Below are 23,614 nucleotides of genomic sequence, written 5' to 3' on the forward strand. Positions count from 1 at the left end.
GTGATTAAAGGTATATCTGTCACACAGCACGTAAAAAATAGGCCTCACATTTATATTCAACCAAATCTGTCATTACTTGTGTGCCTGTATTAGTGTAATACGGTACCTAAATAGATAGCCAGATAGTGTTAGGTGTCTGTAAAAAAAAGGCCTGAATTTTAATTTAATACATTGGCCCGAATAATATTTTTCTTATTGTGGTGAACGGTAACAATGAGGAAAACAACTAGTAAGGGACGCGGAAGTGGACATGGTCGTGGTGGTGTTAGTGGACCCTCTGGTGCTGGGAGAGGACGTGGCCGTTCTGCCACAGCCACACGTCCTAGTGTACCAACTACCTCAGGTCCCAGTAGCCGCCAGAATTTACAGGGATATTTGGTGGGGCCCAATGCCGTTCTAAGGATGGTAAGGCCTGAGCAGGTACAGGCATTAGTCAATTGGGTGGCCGACAGTGGATCCAGCACGTTCACATTATCTCCCACCCAGTCTTCTGCAGAAAGCGCACAGATGGCGCATGAAAACCAAGCCCATCAGTCTGTCACATCACCCCCATGCATATCAGGGAAACTGTCTGAGCCTCAAGTTATGCAGCAGTCTCTTATGCTGTTTGAAGACTCTGCTGCCAGGGTTTCCCAAGGGCATCCACCTAGCCCTTCCCCAGGGGTGGAAGAGATAGAATGCACTAACGCACAACCACTTATGTTTCCTGATGATGAGGACATGGGAATACCACCTCAGCACGTCTCTGATGATGACGAAACACAGGTGCCAACTGCTGCGTCTTTCTGCAGTGTGCAGACTGAACAGGAGGTCAGGGATCAAGACTGGGTGGAAGACGATGCAGGGGACGATGAGGTCCTAGACCCCACATGGAATGAAGGTCGTGCCACTGACTTTCACAGTTCGGAGGAAGAGGCAGTGGTGAGACCGAGCCAACAGCGTAGCAAAAGAGGGAGCAGTGGGCAAAATCAGAACACCCGCCGCCAAGAGACTCCGCCTGCTACTGACCGCCGCCATCTGGGACCGAGCACCCCAAAGGCAGCTTCAAGGAGTTCCCTGGCATGGCACTTCTTCAAACAATGTGCTGACGACAAGACCCGAGTGGTTTGCACGCTGTGCCATCAGAGCCTGAAGCGAGGCATTAATGTTCTGAACCTTAGCACAACCTGCATGACCAGGCACCTGCATGCAAAGCATGAACTGCAGTGGAGTAAACACCTTAAAAACAAGGAAGTCACTCAGGCTCCCCCTGCTACCTCTTCTGCTGCTGCCGCCTCGGCCTCTTCTGCTGCTGCTGCCGCCTCGGCCTCTTCCTCCGCCTCTGGAGGAACGTTGGCACCTGCCGCCCAGCAAACAGAGGATGTACCACCAACACTACCACCTGCGTCACCAAGCATCTCAACCATGTCACACGGCAGCGTTCAGCTCTCCATCTCACAAACATTTGAGAGAAAGCGTAAATTCCCACCTTGCCACCCTCGATCCCTGGCCCTGAATGCCAGCATTTCTAAACTACTGGCCTATGAAATGCTGTCATTTAGGCTGGTGGACACACACAGCTTCAAACAGCTTATGTCGCTTGCTGTCCCACAGTATGTTGTTCCCAGCCGCCACTACTTCTCCAAGACAGCCGTGCCTTCCCTGCACAAACAAGTGTCCGATAAAATCAAGTGTGCACTGCGCAACGCCATCTGTGGCAAGGTCCACCTAACCACAGATACGTGGACCAGTAAGCACGGCCAGGGACGCTATATCTCCCTAACTGCACACTGGGTAAATGTAGTGGCGGCTGGGCCCCAGGCAGAGAGCTGTTTGGCGCACGTCCTTCCGCCGCCAAGGATCGCAGGGCAACATTCTTTGCCTCCTGTCTCCTCCTCCTCCGACTCAGCTTCCTCCTCCTGTTCTACCAGCTCCTCATCCAGTCAGCCACACACCTTCACCACCAACTTCAGCACAGCCCGGGGTAAACGTCAGCAGGCCGTTCTGAAACTCATATGTTTGGGGGACAGGCCCAATACCGCACAGGAGTTGTGGCGGGGTATAGAACAACAGACCGACGAGTGGTTGCTGCCGGTGAGCCTCAAGCCCGGCCTGGTGGTGTGCGATAATGGGCGAAATCTCGTTGCAGCTCTGGGACTAGCCGGTTTGACGCACATCCCTTGCCTGGCGCATGTGCTGAAATTGGTGGTGCAGAAGTTCATTCGCAACTACCCCGACATGTCAGAGCTGCTGCATAAAGTGCGGGCTGTCTGTGCGCGCTTCGGGCGTTCACATCCTGCCGCTGCTCGCCTGTCTGCGCTACAGCGTAACTTCGGCCTTCCCGCTCACCGCCACATATGCGACGTGCCCACCAGGTGGAACACCACCTTGCATATGCTGGACAGACTGTGCGAGCAGCAGCAGGCCATAGTGGAGTTTCAGCTGCAGCACGCACGGGTCAGTCGCACTGCGGATCAGCCCCACTTCACCACCAATGACTGGGCCTCCATGCGAGACCTGTGTGCCCTGTTGCGCTGTTTCGAGTACTCCACCAACATGGCCAGTGGCGATGACGCCGTTATCAGCGTTACAATACCACTTCTATGTCTCCTTGAGAAAACACTTAGGGCGATGATGGAAGAGGAGGTGGCCCAGGAGGAGGAGGAGGAAGAGGGGTCATTTTTAGCACTTTCAGGCCAGTCTCTTCGAAGTGACTCAGAGGGAGGTTTTTTGCAACACCAGAGGCCAGGTACAAATGTGGCCAGACAGGGCCCACTACTGGAGGACGAGGAGGAGGTGGAGGAGGATGAGGATGAGGATGAAGCATGTTCACAGCGGGGTGGCACCCAAAGCAGCTCGGGCCCATCACTGGTGCGTGGCTGGGTGGAAACACAGGACGATGACGATACGCCTCCCACAGAGGACAGCTTGTCCTTACCTCTGGGCAGCCTGGCACACATGAGCGACTACATGCTGCAGTGCCTGCGCAACGACAGCAGAGTTGCCCACATTTTAACGTGTGCGGACTACTGGGTTGCCACCCTGCTGGATCCCCGGACAAAGACAATGTGCCCACCTTACTTCCTACACTGGAGCGTGATAGTAAGATGCGCGAGTACAAGCGCACTTGGTAGACTCGCGACTGAGAGCATTCCCAAATGTCACAGGGGAACCAGTGGAAGCCCAAGGCGAAGGCAGAGGAGGAGCAAGAGGTCGCCAACGCAGCTGTGTCACGCCCAGCTCCTCTGAGGGCAGGGTTAGCATGGCAGAGATGTGGAAAAGTTTTGTCAACACGCCACAGCTAAGTGCACCACCACCTGATACGGAACGTGTTAGCAGGAGGCAACATTTCACTAACATGGTGGAACAGTACCTGTGCACACCCCTCCACGTACTGACTGATGGTTCGGCCCCATTCAACTTCTGGGTCTCCAAATTGTCCACGTGGCCAGAGCTAGCCTTTTATGCCTTGGAGGTGCTGGCCTGCCCGGCGGCCAGCGTTTGTCTGAACGTGTATTCAGCACGGCAGGGGGCGTCATTACAGACAAACGCAGCCGCCTGTCTACAGCCAATGTGGACAAGCTGACGTTCATAAAAATGAACCAGGCATGGATCCCACAGGACCTGTCCATCCCTTGTGCAGATTAGATATTAACTACCTCCCCTTAACCATATATTATTCTACTCCAGGGCACTTCCTCATTCAATCCTATTTTTATTTTCATTTTACCATTATATTGCGGGGCAACCCAAAGTTGAATGAACCTCTCCTCTGTCTGGGTGCCGGGGCCTAAATGTGTGACAGTGGCCTGTTCCAGTGGTGGGTGACGTGAAGCCTGATTCTCTGCTATGACATGAAGACAGATTCTGTGCTGACATGAAGCCAGATTCTCTGTTACGGGACCTCTCTCCTCTGTCTGGGTGCCGGGGCCTAAATGTGTGACAGTGGCCTGTTCCAGTGGTGGGTGACGTGAAGCCTGATTCTCTGCTATGACATGAAGACAGATTTTGTGCTGACATAAGGCCAGATTCTCTGTTACGGGACCTCTCTCCTCTGTCTGGGTGCCGGGGCCTAAATATGTGACAGTGGCCTGTTCCAGTGGTGGGTGACGTGAAGCCTGATTCTCTGCTATGACATGAAGACTGATTCTCTGTTATGGGACCTCTCTCCTCTGTCTGGGTGCCGGGGCCTAAATATCTGACAATGGACTGTTCCAGTGGTGGGTGATGTGAAGCCTGATTCTCTGCTATGACATGAAGACTGATTCTCTGCTGACATGAAGCCAGATTCTCTGTTACGGGACCTCTCTCCAATTGATATTGGTTCATTTTTATTTTTTTTATTTTTATTTTAATTCATTTCCCTATCCACATTTGTTTGCAGGGGATTTACCTACATGTTGCTGCCTTTTGCAGCCCTCTAGCCCTTTCCTGGACTGTTTTACAGCCTTTTTAGTGCAGAAAAGTTCGGGTCCCCATTGACTTCAATGGGGTTCGGGACGAAGTTCGGGTCGGGTTCGGATCCCGAACCCGAACATTTCTGGGAAGTTCGGCCGAACTTCTCGAACCCGAACATCCAGGTGTTCGCTCAACTCTAAATATGGGCACTAGATTAGGTCCAGATTATTGGAATTTACCCTAAAGAAACAGTTTTCGGATGACGTACTGTGTATGTCACGGATGTGTATTACACGCGCACTATAGACAATAAATGTGGCGCTGATTATTTAAATTTACGCAAATAGAGACAGTCTGCGGATGATGTACAGTATATGTCACTAATAGGTATTAAAGAGAAATATCTTGCTGCTGACACACACACACACACAGTGGTCCTTAAAAGGACTTTGGGGTCTTTGAAAAGCTTTCTGCGAATAATAACTGAGAATTTCGCTCCCCACACTGCCTTTCCCTTCTGACGCTCTGCTCTCCCTGACTATGACTGATCCGAGCACGTTTGATGGCGCGTTCCGGCCAGCCAATCACTGTAATGCCAGCAGCCAACATGGCTAGTGGCATTACAGTAAAGGGCAGTACTTACCTGCACCTTTATTGGCTGCTTAGTAGCCGCGAAATGTGCGGGGAGGAGACTCGAGCATGGCGCTCGAGCACGTGCAGTACTCGGCCGAATACTGCCATGTACCGAGCATAGCAATGCTCAAGCCGAACCGGTATTACGCGAAGCATGCTCACTCATCATTGTGCAGAATAGTAAGTATAATGTGTCTTTGGTGGTTCTGTAGGGCCCCTTAGTACATTTAGAGCAATAAGGTCATTCAAAGTATCTTTGTATTCAAAATAAGATATTGATTTGTTATTGCTACTAGATATCATGCATTGCCGACTAATTAGCGCTTCCAACAGAGACAGCTTCTCTAATGCTGAGCGGAGGAGCTGAAATATACAAAGTATCTTCAATCGTTCCATAATGCCCCTTATTGTATAGAGGAACAAGTTCCTTCACAATATTCCTCTATCATAGATAGTGCATAGTTAGTGTGTCATTACCGCCTCGGTGGATTCAGCGGAGAGAGCCTTTCATATTCCGAGCGTGTAATGGTCCTCTTTCCAGACTCGGCGTCTCACAAGGCGTCCCACCTGCTGGTAACTTTCATTTATCTCTGCATTCTAATTAATCAGAAAAAAATTATTATACAAACAACAGATTATCGGGATAAATTGGTACATTTTATGTAATATCACGCTTTTTCACAATCACTAATGTTTGATAAATAAAATCTATTGATTGATCATATCAAATAAGAACTTTGTATCCAAATCAAGGCCACATCATGGAGCAACAAAAAGAATCATAGGAATTGATTTGGGAACTGCCTTTTTTATATATATTTTTATAAGTTTTTTGCATATGAAATAGTGTATTTTATTTCTAGGGTTGATGAATTACTTTTAGGGTTGATGAAATATTTTCCTACTGTATATATATATATATATATATATATATATATATTTATTTATTTTTATATATTTTTTAATATTATTCATTTTGTTCCATAATTAAAGAGTTAATGATGAGAGTGCGTGTTAATTCAATTAATTTATATACCATTCACAACTTCCCTACCTTCAAGCATGCCTTAAAAACATCATCAAGTTCCCCGAGTAGCCCTCCCCTCCCCCCACCAACTCCTCAGACCTGAACTCGACCTTCTTACAGTCCCTACACCACTGCTTGCAGTACAATAATGGCTTGACAACTTTATACTATAATCAACTACCATTTGTGTCACCCCCATTTCCTCCTAGATTGTAAGCTCTTGCGAGCAGGGCCCTCACTCCTAGTGTCTCAGTTGTATATTAGCCGGTTACGTTATGATGTCTTTTGTCTTGTACATGAACCCTCTGAACTGTAAAGTGCAGAATATTGTGGCGCTATAGAAATAAAGATTAATATTATATCTTAGTTTATGACTCATGTAGGAATCAATGAATAAAACTGTTACAGAATAAGTCTCCCTGTCCTCTCCCTACACTGTCCCTGCACTCTCCCTGTACTCTCCCTACACTGTCCCTGTCCTCTCCCTACACTGTCCCTGCACTCTCCCTGTACTCTCCCTACACTGTCCCTGCACTCTCCCTACACTGTGCCTGCACTCTCCTTGTACTGTCCCTGAACTCTCCCAACACTGTCCCTGCACTCTCCCTTTACTCTCCCTACACTGTCCCTGCACTCTCCCTGTACTCTCCCTACACTGACCCTGTCCTCTCCCTACACTGTCCCTACACTGTCCCTGCACTCTCCCTACACTCTCCCTACACTGTCCCTGCACTCTCCCCGCACCCTCCCTGTACTTTCCCTGCACTCTCCCTGTACTGTCCCTGAACTCTTCCCGCACTCTCTCTGTACTGTCCCCGCACTCTCCCTGTACTGTCCCCGCACTCTCCCTGTACTGTCCCCGCACTCTCCCTGTACTGTCCCCGCACTCTCCCTGTACTGTCCCCGCACTCTCCCTGTACTGTCCCCGCACTCTCCCTGTACTGTCCCCGCACTCTCCCTGTACTGTCCCCGCACTCTCCCTACACTGTCCCCGCACTCTCCCTGTACTGTCCCCTGCACTCTCCCTGTACTGTCCCCTGCACTCTCCCTGTACTGTCCCCTGCACTCTCCCTGTACTGTCCCCGCACTATCCTTGTACTGTCCCCTGCACTCTCCCTGTACTGTCCCCTGCACTCTCCCTGTACTGTCCCCTGCACTCTCCCTGTACTGTCCCCTGCACTCTCCCTGTACTGTCCCTGCACTATCATTGTACTGTCCCTGCACTATCCTTGTACTGTCCACGCACTCTCCCTGTACTGTCCCCACACTCTCCCTGTACTGTCCCCGCACTCTCCCTGTACTGTCCCCGCACTCTCCCTGTACTGTCCCCGCACTCTCCCTGCACTCTCCCTGTACTGTCCCCGCACTCTCCCTGTACTGTCCCCGCACTCTCCCATTCCTCTCCTGACACTGTCCCTGCACTCTCCCTGTACTGTCCCCGCACTCTCCCTGTACTGTCCCCGCACTCTCCCATTCCTCTCCTGACACTGTCCCTGCACTCTCCCTGTACTGTCCCTGCACTATCCTTGTACTGTCCATGCACTCTCCCTGTACTGTCCCTCTCCAATATTCTTGGCTGCAGATTGGCTGGCTGCACGGTATTATGGGTCACATCGCGTCTCCTTTACACTTAGTTTCGCTATCTAACACATGCAGTCATTATTTTAGGAAAACTGATTTGTTATCACAAAGTGTGAGGAAATTGGGATTTGTTGCGATACAATGTTTTACTAAATTTCAAACCGAATTCCGCTTCAAATGCTTTGCTTCGCTCAACACTTTTTTTTTCAATCCTTTCCCAACAATTTTTATTTTTTTAGTTTTTCTTCTTCCAAGAGCCATTACTTTTTTTTTTTTTTTTACTTTTCTCTTCATGTAGCCATATGAGGGCTTGTTTTTTGAGGGACGTCTTTGTATTTTCTAATGGCGCCATTTAATTCCATTTAATATGATTTATTGGGAAGCGGGAAAAATGATTAATGGAGTGAAATAAAAAAAAACTTGTGGTAGAGCGGACACAATGCCTTTATCATGCTATTACAGCGATTCCAAATTTATATCGTTATTACTATGTTTTGATGCTTTTAAAAAAAAAAAACTGATTAAAATTTTTTGGTTTCCATATATTGAAAATGCCTCAACTTTTTGATATTCCTGTCTACGGAGCTGTGCAGGGGCTCGTTTTTGCAGGACGATCTGTCGTTTTTAATGATTACATTTCAGGGTACATGTGACCTTCTGATCACTTTTCCATCCAGTGTTTTTTGTGGGAAGGGTGAAGTGAACAAAAAATGTTGATTCAGAAATGTCAATGTTTTTTTAATTAGCAAGTGCTCTAGACAGAAAAAATACTTTTATACTACAATAATTTGAGTATTTTTGAATGTGGCAATGCCCACAGGGCTGACACAGGAGAGTACTTAATACTCAGTACTTAAACAGAAGGCTTAATACTCACTTCTCCTCCCACCAATAGGGGGCGTCTCTACCACATATACATCACTAGCCCCGCCTCCTGATGATGTCACTGCTCTAATTGTCACTGTGTAATTGATTCCTGGCTGGAGAAGGATTTCACATTCTGTCACATTGGGGGGGAACCAGTGAGACTGGTGACCAGTGACTGACGGGTCAGAATCTCTCCGCGCCTCGATGTCCAGCTGCAATGGTAACGTGCGATTAGTATAACACTATGTACAGATGGAGCGGGATCTAGTGTAGACGTGTGATTAGTATAACACTATATACAGATGGAGCGGGATCTAGTGTAGACGTGTGATTAGTATAACACTATATACAGATGGAGCGGGATCTAGTGTAGACGTGTGATTAGTATAACACTATATACAGATGGAGCGGGATCTAGTGTAGACGTGTGATTAGTATAACACTATATACAGATGGAGCAGGATCTACTGTAGACCTGTGATTAGTATAACACTATATACAGATGGAGCGGGATCTAGTGTAGACGTGTGATTAGTATAACACTATATACAGATGGAGCGGGATCTAGTGTAGACCTGTGATTAGTATAACACTATATACAGATGGAGCGGGATCTAGTGTAGACATGTGATTAGTATAACACTATATACAGATGGAGCAGGATCTAGTGTAGACGTGTGATTAGTATAACACTATATACAGATGGAGCGGGATCTAGTGTAGACGTGTGATTAGTATAACACTATATACAGATGGAGCAGGATCTAGAGTAGACGTGTGATTAGTAAATGACTATATACAGATGGAGCAGGATCTAGTGTAGACGTGTGATTATTATAACACTATATACAGATGGAGCAGGATCTAGTGTAGACGTGTGATTAGTATAACACTATATACAGATGGAGCGGGATCTAGTGTAGACGTGTGATTAGTATAACACTATATACAGATGGAGCAGGATGTAGTGTAGACGTGTGATTAGTATAACACTATATACAGATGGAGCAGGATCTAGTGTAGACGTGTGATTAGTATAACACTATATACAGATGGAGCAGGATCTAGTGTAGACGTGTGATTAGTATAACACTATATACAGATGGAGCAGGATCTAGTGTAGACGTGTGATTAGTATAACACTATATACAGATGGAGCAGGATCTAGTGTAGACGTGTGATTAGTATAACACTATATACAGATGGAGCAGGATCTAGTGTAGACGTGTGATTAGTATAACACTATATACAGATGGAGCAGGATGTAGTGTAGACGTGTGATTAGTATAACACTATATACAGATGGAGCAGGATGTAGTGTAGACGTGTGATTAGTATAACACTATATACAGATGGAGCAGGATCTAGTGTAGACGTGTGATTAGTATAACACTATTTACAGATGGAGCAGGATCTAGTGTAGACGTGTGATTAGTATAACACTATATACAGATGGAGCAGGATCTAGTGTAGAGGTGTGATTAGTATAACACTATATACAGATGGAGCGGGATCTAGTGTAGACGTGTGATTAGTATAACACTATATACAGATGGAGCAGGATCTAGTGTAGACGTGTGATTAGTATAACACTATATACAGATGGAGCAGGATCTAGTGTAGACGTGTGATTAGTATAACACTATATACAGATGGAGCAGGATGTAGTGTAGACGTGTGATTAGTATAACACTATATACAGATGGAGCAGGATGTAGTGTAGACGTGTGATTAGTATAACACTATATACAGATGGAGCAGGATCTAGTGTAGACGTGTGATTAGTATAACACTATTTACAGATGGAGCAGGATCTAGTGTAGACGTGTGATTAGTATAACACTATATACAGATGGAGCAGGATCTAGTGTAGACGTGTGATTAGTATAACACTATATACAGATGGAGCAGGATCTAGTGTAGACGTGTGATTAGTATAACACTATATACAGGTGGAGCAGGATCTAGTGTAGACGTGTGATTAGTATAACACTATATACAGATGGAGCGGGATCTAGTGTAGACGTGTGATTAGTATAACACTATATACAGATGGAGCGGGATCTAGTGTAGACGTGTGATTAGTATAACACTATATACAGATGGAGGAGGATGTAGTGTAGACGTGTGATTAGTATAACACTATATACAGATGGAGCGGGATCTAGTGTAGACGTGTGATTAGTATAACACTATATACAGATGGAGCAGGATCTAGTGTAGACGTGTGATTAGTATAACACTATATACAGATGGAGGAGGATCTAGTGTAGACGTGTGATTAGTATAACACTATATACAGATGGAGCAGGATCTAGTGTAGACGTGTGATTAGTATAACACTATATACAGATGGAGCGGGATCTAGTGTAGACCTGTGATTAGTATAACACTATATACAGATGGAGCAGGATGTAGTGTAGACGTGTGATTAGTATAACACTATATACAGATGGAGCAGGATCTAGTGTAGACGTGTGATTAGTATAACACTATTTACAGATGGAGCAGGATCTAGTGTAGACGTGTGATTAGTATAACACTATATACAGATGGAGCAGGATCTAGTGTAGACGTGTGATTAGTATAACACTATATACAGATGGAGCAGGATCTAGTGTAGACGTGTGATTAGTATAACACTATATACAGGTGGAGCAGGATCTAGTGTAGACGTGTGATTAGTATAACACTATATACAGATGGAGCGGGATCTAGTGTAGACGTGTGATTAGTATAACACTATATACAGATGGAGCGGGATCTAGTGTAGACGTGTGATTAGTATAACACTATATACAGATGGAGGAGGATGTAGTGTAGACGTGTGATTAGTATAACACTATATACAGATGGAGCGGGATCTAGTGTAGACGTGTGATTAGTATAACACTATATACAGATGGAGCAGGATCTAGTGTAGACGTGTGATTAGTATAACACTATATACAGATGGAGGAGGATCTAGTGTAGACGTGTGATTAGTATAACACTATATACAGATGGAGCAGGATCTAGTGTAGACGTGTGATTAGTATAACACTATATACAGATGGAGCGGGATCTAGTGTAGACCTGTGATTAGTATAACACTATATACAGATGGAGCGGGATCTAGTGTAGACGTGTGATTAGTATAACACTATATACAGATGGTGCAGGATCTAGTGTAGACGTGTGATTAGTATAACACTATATACAGATGGAGCGGGATCTAGTGTAGACGTGTGATTAGTATAACACTATATACAGATGGAGCAGGATCTAGTGTAGACGTGTGATTAGTATAACACTATATACAGATGGAGCAGGATCTAGTGTAGACGTGTGATTAGTATAACACTATATACAGATGGAGCAGGATCTAGTGTAGACCTGTGATTAGTATAACACTATATACAGATGGAGCGGGATCTAGTGTAGACGTGTGATTAGTATAACACTATATACAGATGGAGCAGGATCTAGTGTAGACGTGTGATTAGTATAACACTATATACAGATGGAGCGGGATCTAGTGTAGACGTGTGATTAGTATAACACTATATACAGATGGAGCAGGATCTAGTGTAGACGTGTGATTAGTATAACACTATATACAGATGGAGCAGGATCTAGTGTAGACGTGTGATTAGTATAACACTATATACAGATGGAGCGGGATCTAGTGTAGACGTGTGATTAGTATAACACTATATACAGATGGAGCAGGATCTAGTGTAGACGTGTGATTAGTATAACACTATATACAGATGGAGCAGGATCTAGTGTAGACGTGTGATTAGTATAACACTATATACAGATGGAGCAGGATCTAGTGTAGAGGTGTGATTAGTATAACACTATATACAGATGGAGCGGGATCTAGTGTAGACGTGTGATTAGTATAACACTATATACAGATGGAGCAGGATCTAGTGTAGACGTGTGATTAGTATAACACTATATACAGATGGAGCAGGATCTAGTGTAGAGGTGTGATTAGTATAACACTATATACAGATGGAGCAGGATCTAGTGTAGACATGTGATTAGTATAACACTATATACAGATGGAGCGGGATCTAGTGTAGACGTGTGATTAGTATAACACTATATACAGATGGAGCAGGATCTAGTGTAGACGTGTGATTAGTATAACACTATATACAGATGGAGCAGGATCTAGTGTAGACGTGTGATTAGTATAACACTATATACAGATGGAGCAGGATCTAGAGTAGACGTGTGATTAGTATAACACTATATACAGATGGAGCAGGATCTACTGTAGACGTGTGATTAGTATAACACTATATACAGATGGAGCGGGATCTAGTGTAGACGTGTGATTAGTATAACACTATATACAGATGGAGCAGGATCTAGAGTAGACGTGTGATTAGTATAACACTATATACAGATGGAGCAGGATCTAGTGTAGACGTGTGATTAGTATAACACTATATACAGATGGAGCAGGATCTAGTGTAGACGTGTGATTAGTATAACACTATATACAGATGGAGCAGGATCTAGTGTAGAGGTGTGATTAGTATAACACTATATACAGATGGAGCGGGATCTAGTGTAGACGTGTGATTAGTATAACACTATATACAGATGGAGCAGGATCTAGTGTAGACGTGTGATTAGTATAACACTATATACAGATGGAGCAGGATCTAGTGTAGAGGTGTGATTAGTATAACACTATATACAGATGGAGCAGGATCTAGTGTAGACATGTGATTAGTATAACACTATATACAGATGGAGCGGGATCTAGTGTAGACGTGTGATTAGTATAACACTATATACAGATGGAGCAGGATCTAGTGTAGACGTGTGATTAGTATAACACTATATACAGATGGAGCAGGATCTAGTGTAGACGTGTGATTAGTATAACACTATATACAGATGGAGCAGGATCTAGTGTAGACGTGTGATTAGTATAACACTATATACAGATGGAGCAGGATCTAGTGTAGACGTGTGATTAGTATAACACTATATACAGATGGAGCGGGATCTAGTGTAGACGTGTGATTAGTATAACACTATATACAGATGGAGCAGGATCTAGTGTAGACGTGTGATTAGTATAACACTATATACAGATGGTGCAGGATCTAGTGTAGACGTGTGATTAGTATAACACTATATACAGATGGAGCGGGATCTAGTGTAGACGTGTGATTAGTATAACACTATATACAGATGGAGGAGGATGTAGTGTAGACGTGTGATTAGTATAACACTATATACAGATGGAGCGGGATCTAGTGTAGACGTGTGATTAGTATAACACTATATACAGATGGAGCGGGATCTAGTGTAGACGTGTGATTAGTATAACACTATATACAGATGGAGCAGGATCTAGTGTAGACGTGTGATTAGTATAACACTATATACAGATGGAGGAGGATCTAGTGTAGACGTGTGATTAGTATAACACTATATACAGATGGAGCAGGATCTAGTGTAGACGTGTGATTAGTATAACACTATATACAGATGGAGCGGGATCTAGTGTAGACCTGTGATTAGTATAACACTATATACAGATGGAGCAGGATGTAGTGTAGACGTGTGATTAGTATAACACTATATACAGATGGAGCGGGATCTAGTGTAGACGTGTGATTAGTATAACACTATATACAGATGGTGCAGGATCTAGTGTAGACGTGTGATTAGTATAACACTATATACAGATGGAGCAGGATCTAGTGTAGACGTGTGATTAGTATAACACTATATACAGATGGAGCAGGATCTAGTGTAGACGTGTGATTAGTATAACACTATATACAGATGGAGCAGGATCTAGTGTAGACGTGTGATTAGTATAACACTATATACAGATGGAGCAGGATCTAGTGTAGAGGTGTGATTAGTATAACACTATATACAGATGGAGCGGGATCTAGTGTAGACGTGTGATTAGTATAACACTATATACAGATGGAGCGGGATCTAGTGTAGACGTGTGATTAGTATAACACTATATACAGATGGAGCAGGATCTACTGTAGACGTGTGATTAGTATAACACTATATACAGATGGAGCAGGATCTAGTGTAGACGTGTGATTAGTATAACACTATATACAGATGGAGCAGGATCTACTGTAGACGTGTGATTAGTATAACACTATATACAGATGGAGCAGGATCTAGTGTAGACGTGTGATTAGTATAACACTATATACAGATGGAGCAGGATCTAGTGTAGACCTGTGATTAGTATAACACTATATACAGATGGAGCAGGATCTAGTGTAGACGTGTGATTAGTATAACACTATATACAGATGGAGCGGGATCTAGTGTAGACGTGTGATTAGTATAACACTATATACAGATGGAGCGGGATCTAGTGTAGACGTGTGATTAGTATAACACTATATACAGATGGAGCAGGATCTACTGTAGACGTGTGATTAGTATAACACTATATACAGATGGAGCAGGATCTACTGTAGACGTGTGATTAGTATAACACTATATACAGATGGAGCAGGATCTAGTGTAGACGTGTGATTAGTATAACACTATATACAGATGGAGCAGGATCTAGTGTAGACGTGTGATTAGTATAACACCATATACAGATGGAGCGGGATCTAGTGTAGGTGAATGTGTTGTCATGTGGAGCACAGCACTGTAATGTCATTGACTGTGTCGGCTTTGCATCAATATGATGGCGCCCCCCAGTCTCCATCTGGAGAGTCCCAGTGAATGGCAGCGCTTGGACTATAGTCGTTACCGAGTAGTTACCTCCATCCACCCACCTTATAGCCAGTGACGAGCCCCTCTCTGTTCAGGAGGATCCATCGTATGCGGCCATCCTCCATGCTGGGACCTTTCATTATATGTGGAAGATTGGGGACTAAACATGGAGAAGAAATAAAGAAATGCGTTATGGGGAGTGTGCGCCATACAAGTCTTGTGTAGAGAACTGCCACAGGGTGCCGACACTTTACACCTTTCTAATGAAGTCATACAATCTAATAAACCTGTCAGATCGATCCAGATAAGGAATCCTCAGAAGGTGAACAACGTATTACAGATCGTCCATTTCCGGCACTAGCAGAGCAATGCTCCACTGCAAAAAGGGGGTTTACTTCACGATTCCTACATTTAGGCTGCTAAATTCCCAAACTGGGATTTACCGTGTATTTGTACAGTAATCAGACTTGAGATAATTGGCCGTACCCTTCAACCACTAGGTGGAGCAGTTTCTTCTCCCCACAGAGAGGAGTGAGTCAGCGTAGTGTCGGGTAGTCTGTACATATATAGTGAAGTGAGAGGGGAAAATGCAGAGAGCTGACACTTTAGCCACCCATGGATCATGGTACCAGCCAGGGAGAGGCCTGAAAGAGCAAGTGTCACGGCTGAGGATGGGGAAAACCCTCAGCCGTGCGATGACAGAAGATGGTGGTCACTGCTTGGCCAGGAGCACAGAATTAGGGAGCAGGTCACCTCATAGAGCTTCCCTAATCTGACTCTGACTCCAAGCAGCATGAGCCGACCTTGAAGGTAGGAGGGCTCATGCTCAGGAACCTCGGATCGCTTTTCAACCTCCGCCGATCCCTGAACTAGGAGCTGGGTAGACCACCTGTTCCTCCTGGATGCGGAGAAACAGGAGTCTAAACTGGCCGAGCTGCAAGGGGATATAAACATAAACAGACTATGGATATGGCAGGAGAGTGAAAGACTTCCACCCCTACCTGCCACAGACACACTGACTGGATCCCTGGACACAAGTGCTGAAGTCCACACACAGACATAAAAGGACACAGCACACAAACACACACACACACAATAAGCCAGAACCATAGCTGCACTAATAACAGACACCACATACACATAAACTTAACATCACATAACAACATCTATGACCACAAGGGTGGCCCTCACTGGCAGATGGTATAAGGGACCAGGAGGATGCCTCCAGCTTACAAACAAGGCTGGAGTACCTCTCAGCTTCAGGTCTCCACTGAGGCTTTATACCCCAAAGTGGCCACACCCACACAGACACACCCAGTCTTCACACACCCAAAAGGGAATTAACCCTTCACACACCAGGGAAGTGTTGTGGTAAATATTAATAGTTGTAATCCGCTCGCATCAAAGTTTGTGTAAGGAAAAAGGTGAGTCCCCCTTCCTCAGCCCCAGTCAGAGACAAACCCAGGCGTTACCATCTTGGTTGAAAATTCTGAGAGACTCCCCCGCCCTCCCCAGTCTGCTCACTTTTTATTTACTAACAAAAGGTGTAAAAGGGGCTGGCCCAAGACAAGGATACAGGAAGTGATAACATGCAGGAAGTGATGTCAGAGGACAGGGCGGGGCAATCAATGTGGCCGGGCAGACAATGCACACGCCCCATCCCTGTATAAGGAAGGATGAGTCATGTCCATTGTCTGATCAGCCAGGTGGCCGCCCACCCCCCATCACTGTCAGCATGGACCTCATTCAACACTGCTCAAAGGTGATCAGTGTCTAATAAAGATCATTCTACTGGTTCCCATAGGTTTGAAATTATCTGCGAGGCATTGCTACGGCTATTGTCAGTATACGGTACGATTATACCGACAAGGCAGATATGCATGTCTTAAAGGCAGATATGTCTCCAAGCCAATGAGAAGGTTTTCATACTGACGGTTTTGCCACTGGTCCCGATTCAGCCAAAGTGCCCTCTGCTAGAGCGCTCCCTGGCCAAATCAGACAGAGGGAGACAGATGACAAACTATAAAAACACACACACATCCTAAAGTAAAATGTCCGCATAATAAAATTTCCACAACAGAAGGGAAGACAGCCACTACAGGGGCAGTGAACAAACCCTTATCACTCTGCAGCTGTTACCGTAGTCAACGACATGCGTGGCCACCGTGTCCTGGGAGTCAGCCAGAAGGCCGAGACACCGCCACCACATGTACAGAAAACACCACGTTACCTCGGGCACCCACAAGTAAAGGGAAACCATCCCAGTGCACACATCCAAACTTCGTGCACACCAGATATATAAAAAGGCACACCTACAAATGCAGGTTGCCAGGTGTAACCGCATGCAGCTTGCAGCAAGCTGCAAAGCACAAACATGTTGCCAGCGGCAACCACACATGAGGCAACAATCCAGCCGCCCTCACCATGTGATTGACAAAACCAAACCGCAGGCAACAGCATGCGGAACAGGAGTCACGACCATAACCATGTTCGTGACAGCAAGAGACCAACTACCAAAGCAGGGCAGATGTACGGCAAAAGAAAGGTGCGGAGAAAGAGATGATATAGGGGTTCTATAGAACATACACACTACTCACAAAAAGTTTGGGATATTTGGCTGAACCTAAAATGCCCTCTAACCGTCACAGGAGAACTTAATGTGACCTTCTCTAACCTTCTGAATGCACATATCCAACTGCTCAGTGTTTCAGGACTTTTTGCACAACTTGCTGATCTCTAACAAGGAGCTTAAGGCCTCTTTCACACGGGCGTTGCAGGAAAATGTGCGGGTGCGTTGCGGGAACACCCGCGATTTTTCCGCGCGAGTGCAAAACATTGTAATGCGTTTTGCACTCGCGTGAGAAAAATCGTGCATGTTTGGTACCCAAACCCGAACTTCTTCACAGAAGTATGGGTTTGGGTTAGGTGTTGTGTAGATGTTATTATTTTCCCTTATAACATGGTTATAAGGGAAAATAATAGCATTCTGAATACAGAATAATTAGTAGGTGATCAATTGAGGGTTAAAAAAAATAAAAAATTAACTCACCTTCTCCTCTTGTTCGCGTAGTTCCCGGTCTCTTCTTTACTTCTTTAATGATGAGCTGTGGGCTAAAGGACCTTTGGTGACGTCAGATCACATGGTCCAATCACGTGGTGATGGACCATGTGATTGGAGCATGTGATCTGACGTCACCACAGGTCCTAGCCGGTAGTTCATCATTAAAGAAGTAAAGAAGAGACCGGGAACTACGCGAACAAGAGGAGAAGGTGAGTTATTTTTTTATTTATTTTTTAACCCTCAATTGATCACCTACTATGCAGTCTGTTTTCAGAATGCTATTATTTTCCCTTATAACCATGTTAAAAGGGAAAATACAGTGAATAGACTGTCACCTAGCAACCATGCGTGAAAATCGCACCGCATCCGCACTTGCTTGCGGATGCTTGCGATTTTCACGCAGCCCCATTCACTTCTATGGGGCCTGCGTTGCGTGAAAAACGCAGAATATAGAGCATGCTGCGATTTTCACGCAACGCATAAGTGAAACATCTGAACAGCCCCATAGAAATGAATGGGTCGGTATTCAGTGCGGGTGCAATGCGTTCACCTCACGCATCGCATCCGCACGGAATACTCGCCCGTGTGAAAGGGGCCTAACAGCAAAATTCACAACATGAATCGCCCTATAAATTTCCTGGTTCAATTAGAATTGGTATTCAAACATTCCTCCTCATCATGCTGTTCACTTTTTGACATCATGAGACCAAAACTACACCTAACAATTGATCAACAGTACCTCGCCATTGTACGGCTTCAAGCAGGATGTTCTCAGATGGAGGTGGCCACTGAGCTTAGAGTGTCACCAGCAGGTTGTATCAGAGATAAAGATTGGAAGAGTCACAGAAAGGCATAAAAGTGGACGCCCTTTGGCCACATCCCACACTGATGACTGCTTCATTATGAACAATGTCTTGCGGAACCAGATGATGAATGCCACATGGTGGTGGTGTTACAGTGTGGGCAGGTGTGTCTAGTCAATACAGAACTGACCTACACTGTGTGAATGGTCCAGTGACAAGAGCTTCATTTATCCAGTCATTGTGCCTCTGCAGGAACAACACAGGCCTGATTTCATTTTCATGGACGACGATGTGCCAGCTCATCAATGTGGCATCATTAGGGAACGGCTGCTGGAGACTGGGGGACCTCACATGGAGTGGCCTGCACTTTCTCCAGACCTGAATCCCATTGAAAACCTATGGGATCAGCTGAGTCGCCGAGTAGAGGCTCGTAACTCTGTACCTCAGAACCTTAATGACCTGAGGGCCTTCCTTTAAGAAGAGTAGGGTGACATGCCTCAGCGGACAATAAGTTGACTTGAGAACAGCAGGAGACGTCGTTGTCAAGCTGTAATTGATGCTCAAGGCCACATGACAAGTTCTTGAGACGCTGACATCTTGTGGCGGTCTACCCAGCAATGGTGGCGGCTTCTGTGTCAATAAATAGTTTGATATGAGGAAATCACCATTGCTGCTTCTACTTAATGCCTGGTCTTCATGATATAATATCACTGGAGCAGGAACTTTTTACAGTTTCCTTAAACTTCACCTGAAAGCCAAATATAGTGTAGGTGTTGTTGATATAGGCTGGGTCTTTTGGAGGTGATATAAGTGTTTTATAGAACATAAAGTTCTCTGCTGTGTAATGGAGCCGACAGCAGTCACTTGTAATGGAGCCGGCAGCAGTTGTATCATCTGCTGTAGGCGCTTATACCACAGGTGGATAATTTCTGCCTGGCTCAGTTGATTGATGGCCCTCTGCCCATTTGTGTCACCCTGAAGTGCCATCATGTCCCACCACAACAAATAAGAGGGTACAGTAAGTGTTGTTTGGCACCATAGATTTGGACAAGCGGAATCTATCTGTAGGTGTCCATTATTTGATGATTAGTTGAGGCAGTATATTCCAGCTTTTCCTAGACTCCTCTAGAAAAGTAAGAGGTTATCTTTTTTAACTACTCTTTTATGTCTTTGATCCATCTGATGCAGTTCTGATGTTTATTGTGTTTATAGGATTCAGGGAATTATAAATCCTGTGCGGTAATTAATGAGGACCTTCCACCATAAGACCTTATTACTGATCTACAGGTTAGGTGATGTGTCTGGTGGGAAACCCCATTAAATCTGCACAATGATTTTATATTACTGCATTTTCTAAGATCTTTTCTATTGTATGTGGATTTTTAGGAGATTTTAATTTATATTTAACCCTGTGTTCACATGTCTGGTCGTTGGATTGCAAGACGGATGTGCCCACCTTCACTCCAATATCTCACTAAACAAATTCTGAACTGTCTCTGGAAGATAAGAGAACTTTGCGTGTGCCACTTTGTGAAATGGGTGTCCATGTTGGAGCAGCTGCACACAAGCCTGAGATCACTGCACAACGCCAGGCATTGGCTGATGTGGTGTAAAGCTTCCATGTTCAGTAGTATGTCAGCATGACACTATGGATTCCATTCTGCAGTTACTGTAAGTAAATCAGGTAGGTTATACACCATTCACAAGCGGTAAAACAATGATTGTGAAATAATGGATTTCAAAATCCACAACAGGTTTATTATTTCCATGGATTCTGCATGGAAAATCCCCAGAATATTCCCCTTTGAATTTCAATGAGGCTAATCCGTGTGTGGATTCGGTCATCAGGGTAGCCTGAGGTCCCCATAGACAGTGCCAATAACAATGACTTAGTTGAAGTGGAAAACCTCTTCAAAACTTGAAACCGAACTCAGTACCAGTCAAAACCGAACCAGAGTCCGGTTTAAAGTTTTAAATGGAACATACAAAGCTCGGTTCGCTCATCTATGATCCGAATTATAAATTCCCCCATAAAGCCTTATGTAGAGCAAGGCCGTGGTCTTGGGTGTTTTTCAGGCTATAGGTCGTCCGCACACCTTTGGTTTGGGTGAAATCATTGTCTGGGACTCAGAAGCTATTAGAATTGTTTCTGAAGAATCACATTCGTGTATAATATGACACTTCCAAAACCATGGCTTCTCCTCTTTAAATAAAATAGTCCTAACTACAACCTCACTTGTTGCCTTTCACTTGTGCCTCTTTGATGTCCTCCTCCCCCTCATTTAGAGTATACTTTCTCACACTCCCAGTGTCTTCCTCCTCTGCAGCCTTGCTCTTTGTCTTCCTCATTTCAGTAATACCATTGTTCTTCCTGAGTGTCCTCCTCGGCAGGCCTCCTCCTTGGTGTCCTCCTCTACAGGATTTCCTTTATTCTACTCAGGTGCCTTCCTCCTTCATAGTCTTTCCCTTGTCCTTCTTGCATGTCCTCCTACACTGCAGCCTTCCTCTTATTCTTCCTTGGGCCCTCCTGAGTATCTTCCTCTTCATCCTTCCCTTTTGCCCTCCCTAGCCTGCCATCATCCTCTATAGGCTTTTTCTTGTCCTTCCTTGGGTCTCCTTCTCCCGGCTGATGATCCCCATAGCAGTGATATTTCCGCTCCCCAGAAGTTGCGGTAATGGACGGTATACTTTGTAGTGAATTCATGTGTAATTTCCCGTACATTGTACTGTGGCCCCATGTCCCCCTATTGATGTATAAATTACCTGCATCTGTGAATGCTCTGTTCTACTCACTTATGCACAGTGGTGTCCAGTCCCAGTGTACTGCAGACCCCCAGCTTCTACATGTAATCCTCGTCACTTGTGGTCGATGCCCCTCACTACATTGCACGGTCACAGACTCCCCCACATCATAGTACTCCTTCTCTACGGACAGGCTGTACCTTCCATCAGGATTTGGCTTCTTACATTGTGCTGTGGAGAAGACAGAATAAAAAAAAATAATCCTGCAGGTTTCGAGTCCACTATGTGGGGGGGGGGGGGGGGGGGGGCGGCCGCTCCCGACTGAGCCTTATATTACATGATGTGGAACTATAGGGCTGTGAGAATCAATATATCCTACAGATTAGATAATCCTTCTTCCTTAGGACTCTGGATGCATTAATCTCACCCCTGGGTCCACGCGGCTCCACCTTACTCCAAGGATCAAAGTGATCCAAAGGATATAACAATGGCTGATATTTAGAGATGAGCGAATCAAATCCCACAAAGTGGAATTAGATCCGAATTTCAGGATAAATTAGATTCGCCTAGAATATAATTTAGAATATAAGTTTGATTTCATTTTTTCCTTATTGTTAATTTTAGACTTAGATGCTGCGATCGTGTATGAACGCGGCATCTGAGGGGTACAATGACGGGGGCAGTGCTATCGCAGCTCCCTGTCATTGCACCCGCTACTTACAAAAAAATGCGCTTCGTGACGAAGTAATTCGTCACAAAGTGAATATTTTTGTGAAATTTGCCTCTTTTAAGAAATTCGCTCATCTCTACTGATATTAACAATGGCGCATATTGTAATTATAGAGAGCTTCAAGATTGCTGGAGAATCACAAACAGAACGGCCCTAAGGACATCATTGTCAGCTCTGGAGCATGTGCGTATGAATGAACCGGTGTGGCCCTGCCCCCGAGGATCTGAATTGCTGAATCATTTCCTGTTAATGTAGCAGCAGACTATGTTTGCCTCATGCCAGACTATCAGCATTTCCGGACTAACAGACTCTTTGTTATCCATATGGCACTCACCAATACACAGGGGCTCGGTATCCCACTCGGATCTTCTCCCTGGGGCCACACATCTAATCCTTTCATATAATGGTCGGTATCCCGTCCTGCATCGCACGGTCACAGACTCCCCCACATCATAGAACTTTCCAGATCCGGATAAAGTGTAATTCCCAGTACTTTCTGGTTTCTTACATTGTGCTGCAAAATATTAAAATATATTAATTCTAGAGATGGATGAATTTCTTGAAATTCATTTCAATTCTGAATCTAACAAATTTGTCAGAAATTCGATTTTAGTCCAAATTGATTCTACGCGAATGGAAAGTGCTCGACTTGGCCTGACAATAGGTGTGTGACAATCTGAGGTCTCATAGGAGGAAACTTATCAAAAATGGTGCAAAGCTGCCATATCAAACCAATCGGATTCCACCTTTCATTTTCATAATATAAAAGATAAATCTGATTGGTTGCTGTGAGTAACCACGCCCTTTTCCTTTACACCACCTTTGATAAATCTCCCCCCCCCATAGTTTTTCTCTTTTCTTCAAATCCCCCCCTCCATAAATTCTTGAACACTATGGCAACAATAGCAATTAATATAAGAGGGACACTGGCATACATACCTATGGTATGGGGAAACGCATGTTAACTGTTTAACCCCTTCAAGACCAAGCCACATTTTGCAATTCTGACGTGTGTCACTTTATGTGGTAATAATTTTGGAGCGCTTTTATTTATCCAAGTGATTCTGAGACTG

General features: G+C 44.8%; 1 protein-coding gene across 4 annotated transcripts in view; it reads right to left on the reverse strand.

Annotated features, from left to right (window-relative positions):
- LOC120991959 (C4b-binding protein alpha chain-like) overlaps positions 1 to 23,614 on the reverse strand; it is a 76,887-nt gene that overhangs the window by 19,132 nt on the left and 34,141 nt on the right. For all 4 annotated transcript variants that reach the window (XM_040420708.1, XM_040420709.1, XM_040420707.1 and 1 more), the window contains 4 exons: positions 22,876 to 23,055; positions 21,863 to 22,042; positions 15,268 to 15,365; positions 8,496 to 8,697 (listed from right to left, as the gene is read on the reverse strand). In XM_040420708.1, the coding sequence (XP_040276642.1) occupies positions 8,496 to 8,697; positions 15,268 to 15,365; positions 21,863 to 22,042; positions 22,876 to 23,055 (660 nt within the window). The remainder of the gene's footprint in view (positions 1 to 8,495; positions 8,698 to 15,267; positions 15,366 to 21,862; positions 22,043 to 22,875; positions 23,056 to 23,614) is intronic.

This window comes from Bufo bufo, chromosome 2 (assembly GCF_905171765.1).
Source record: "Bufo bufo chromosome 2, aBufBuf1.1, whole genome shotgun sequence".
Taxonomy (NCBI): domain Eukaryota; kingdom Metazoa; phylum Chordata; class Amphibia; order Anura; family Bufonidae; genus Bufo; species Bufo bufo.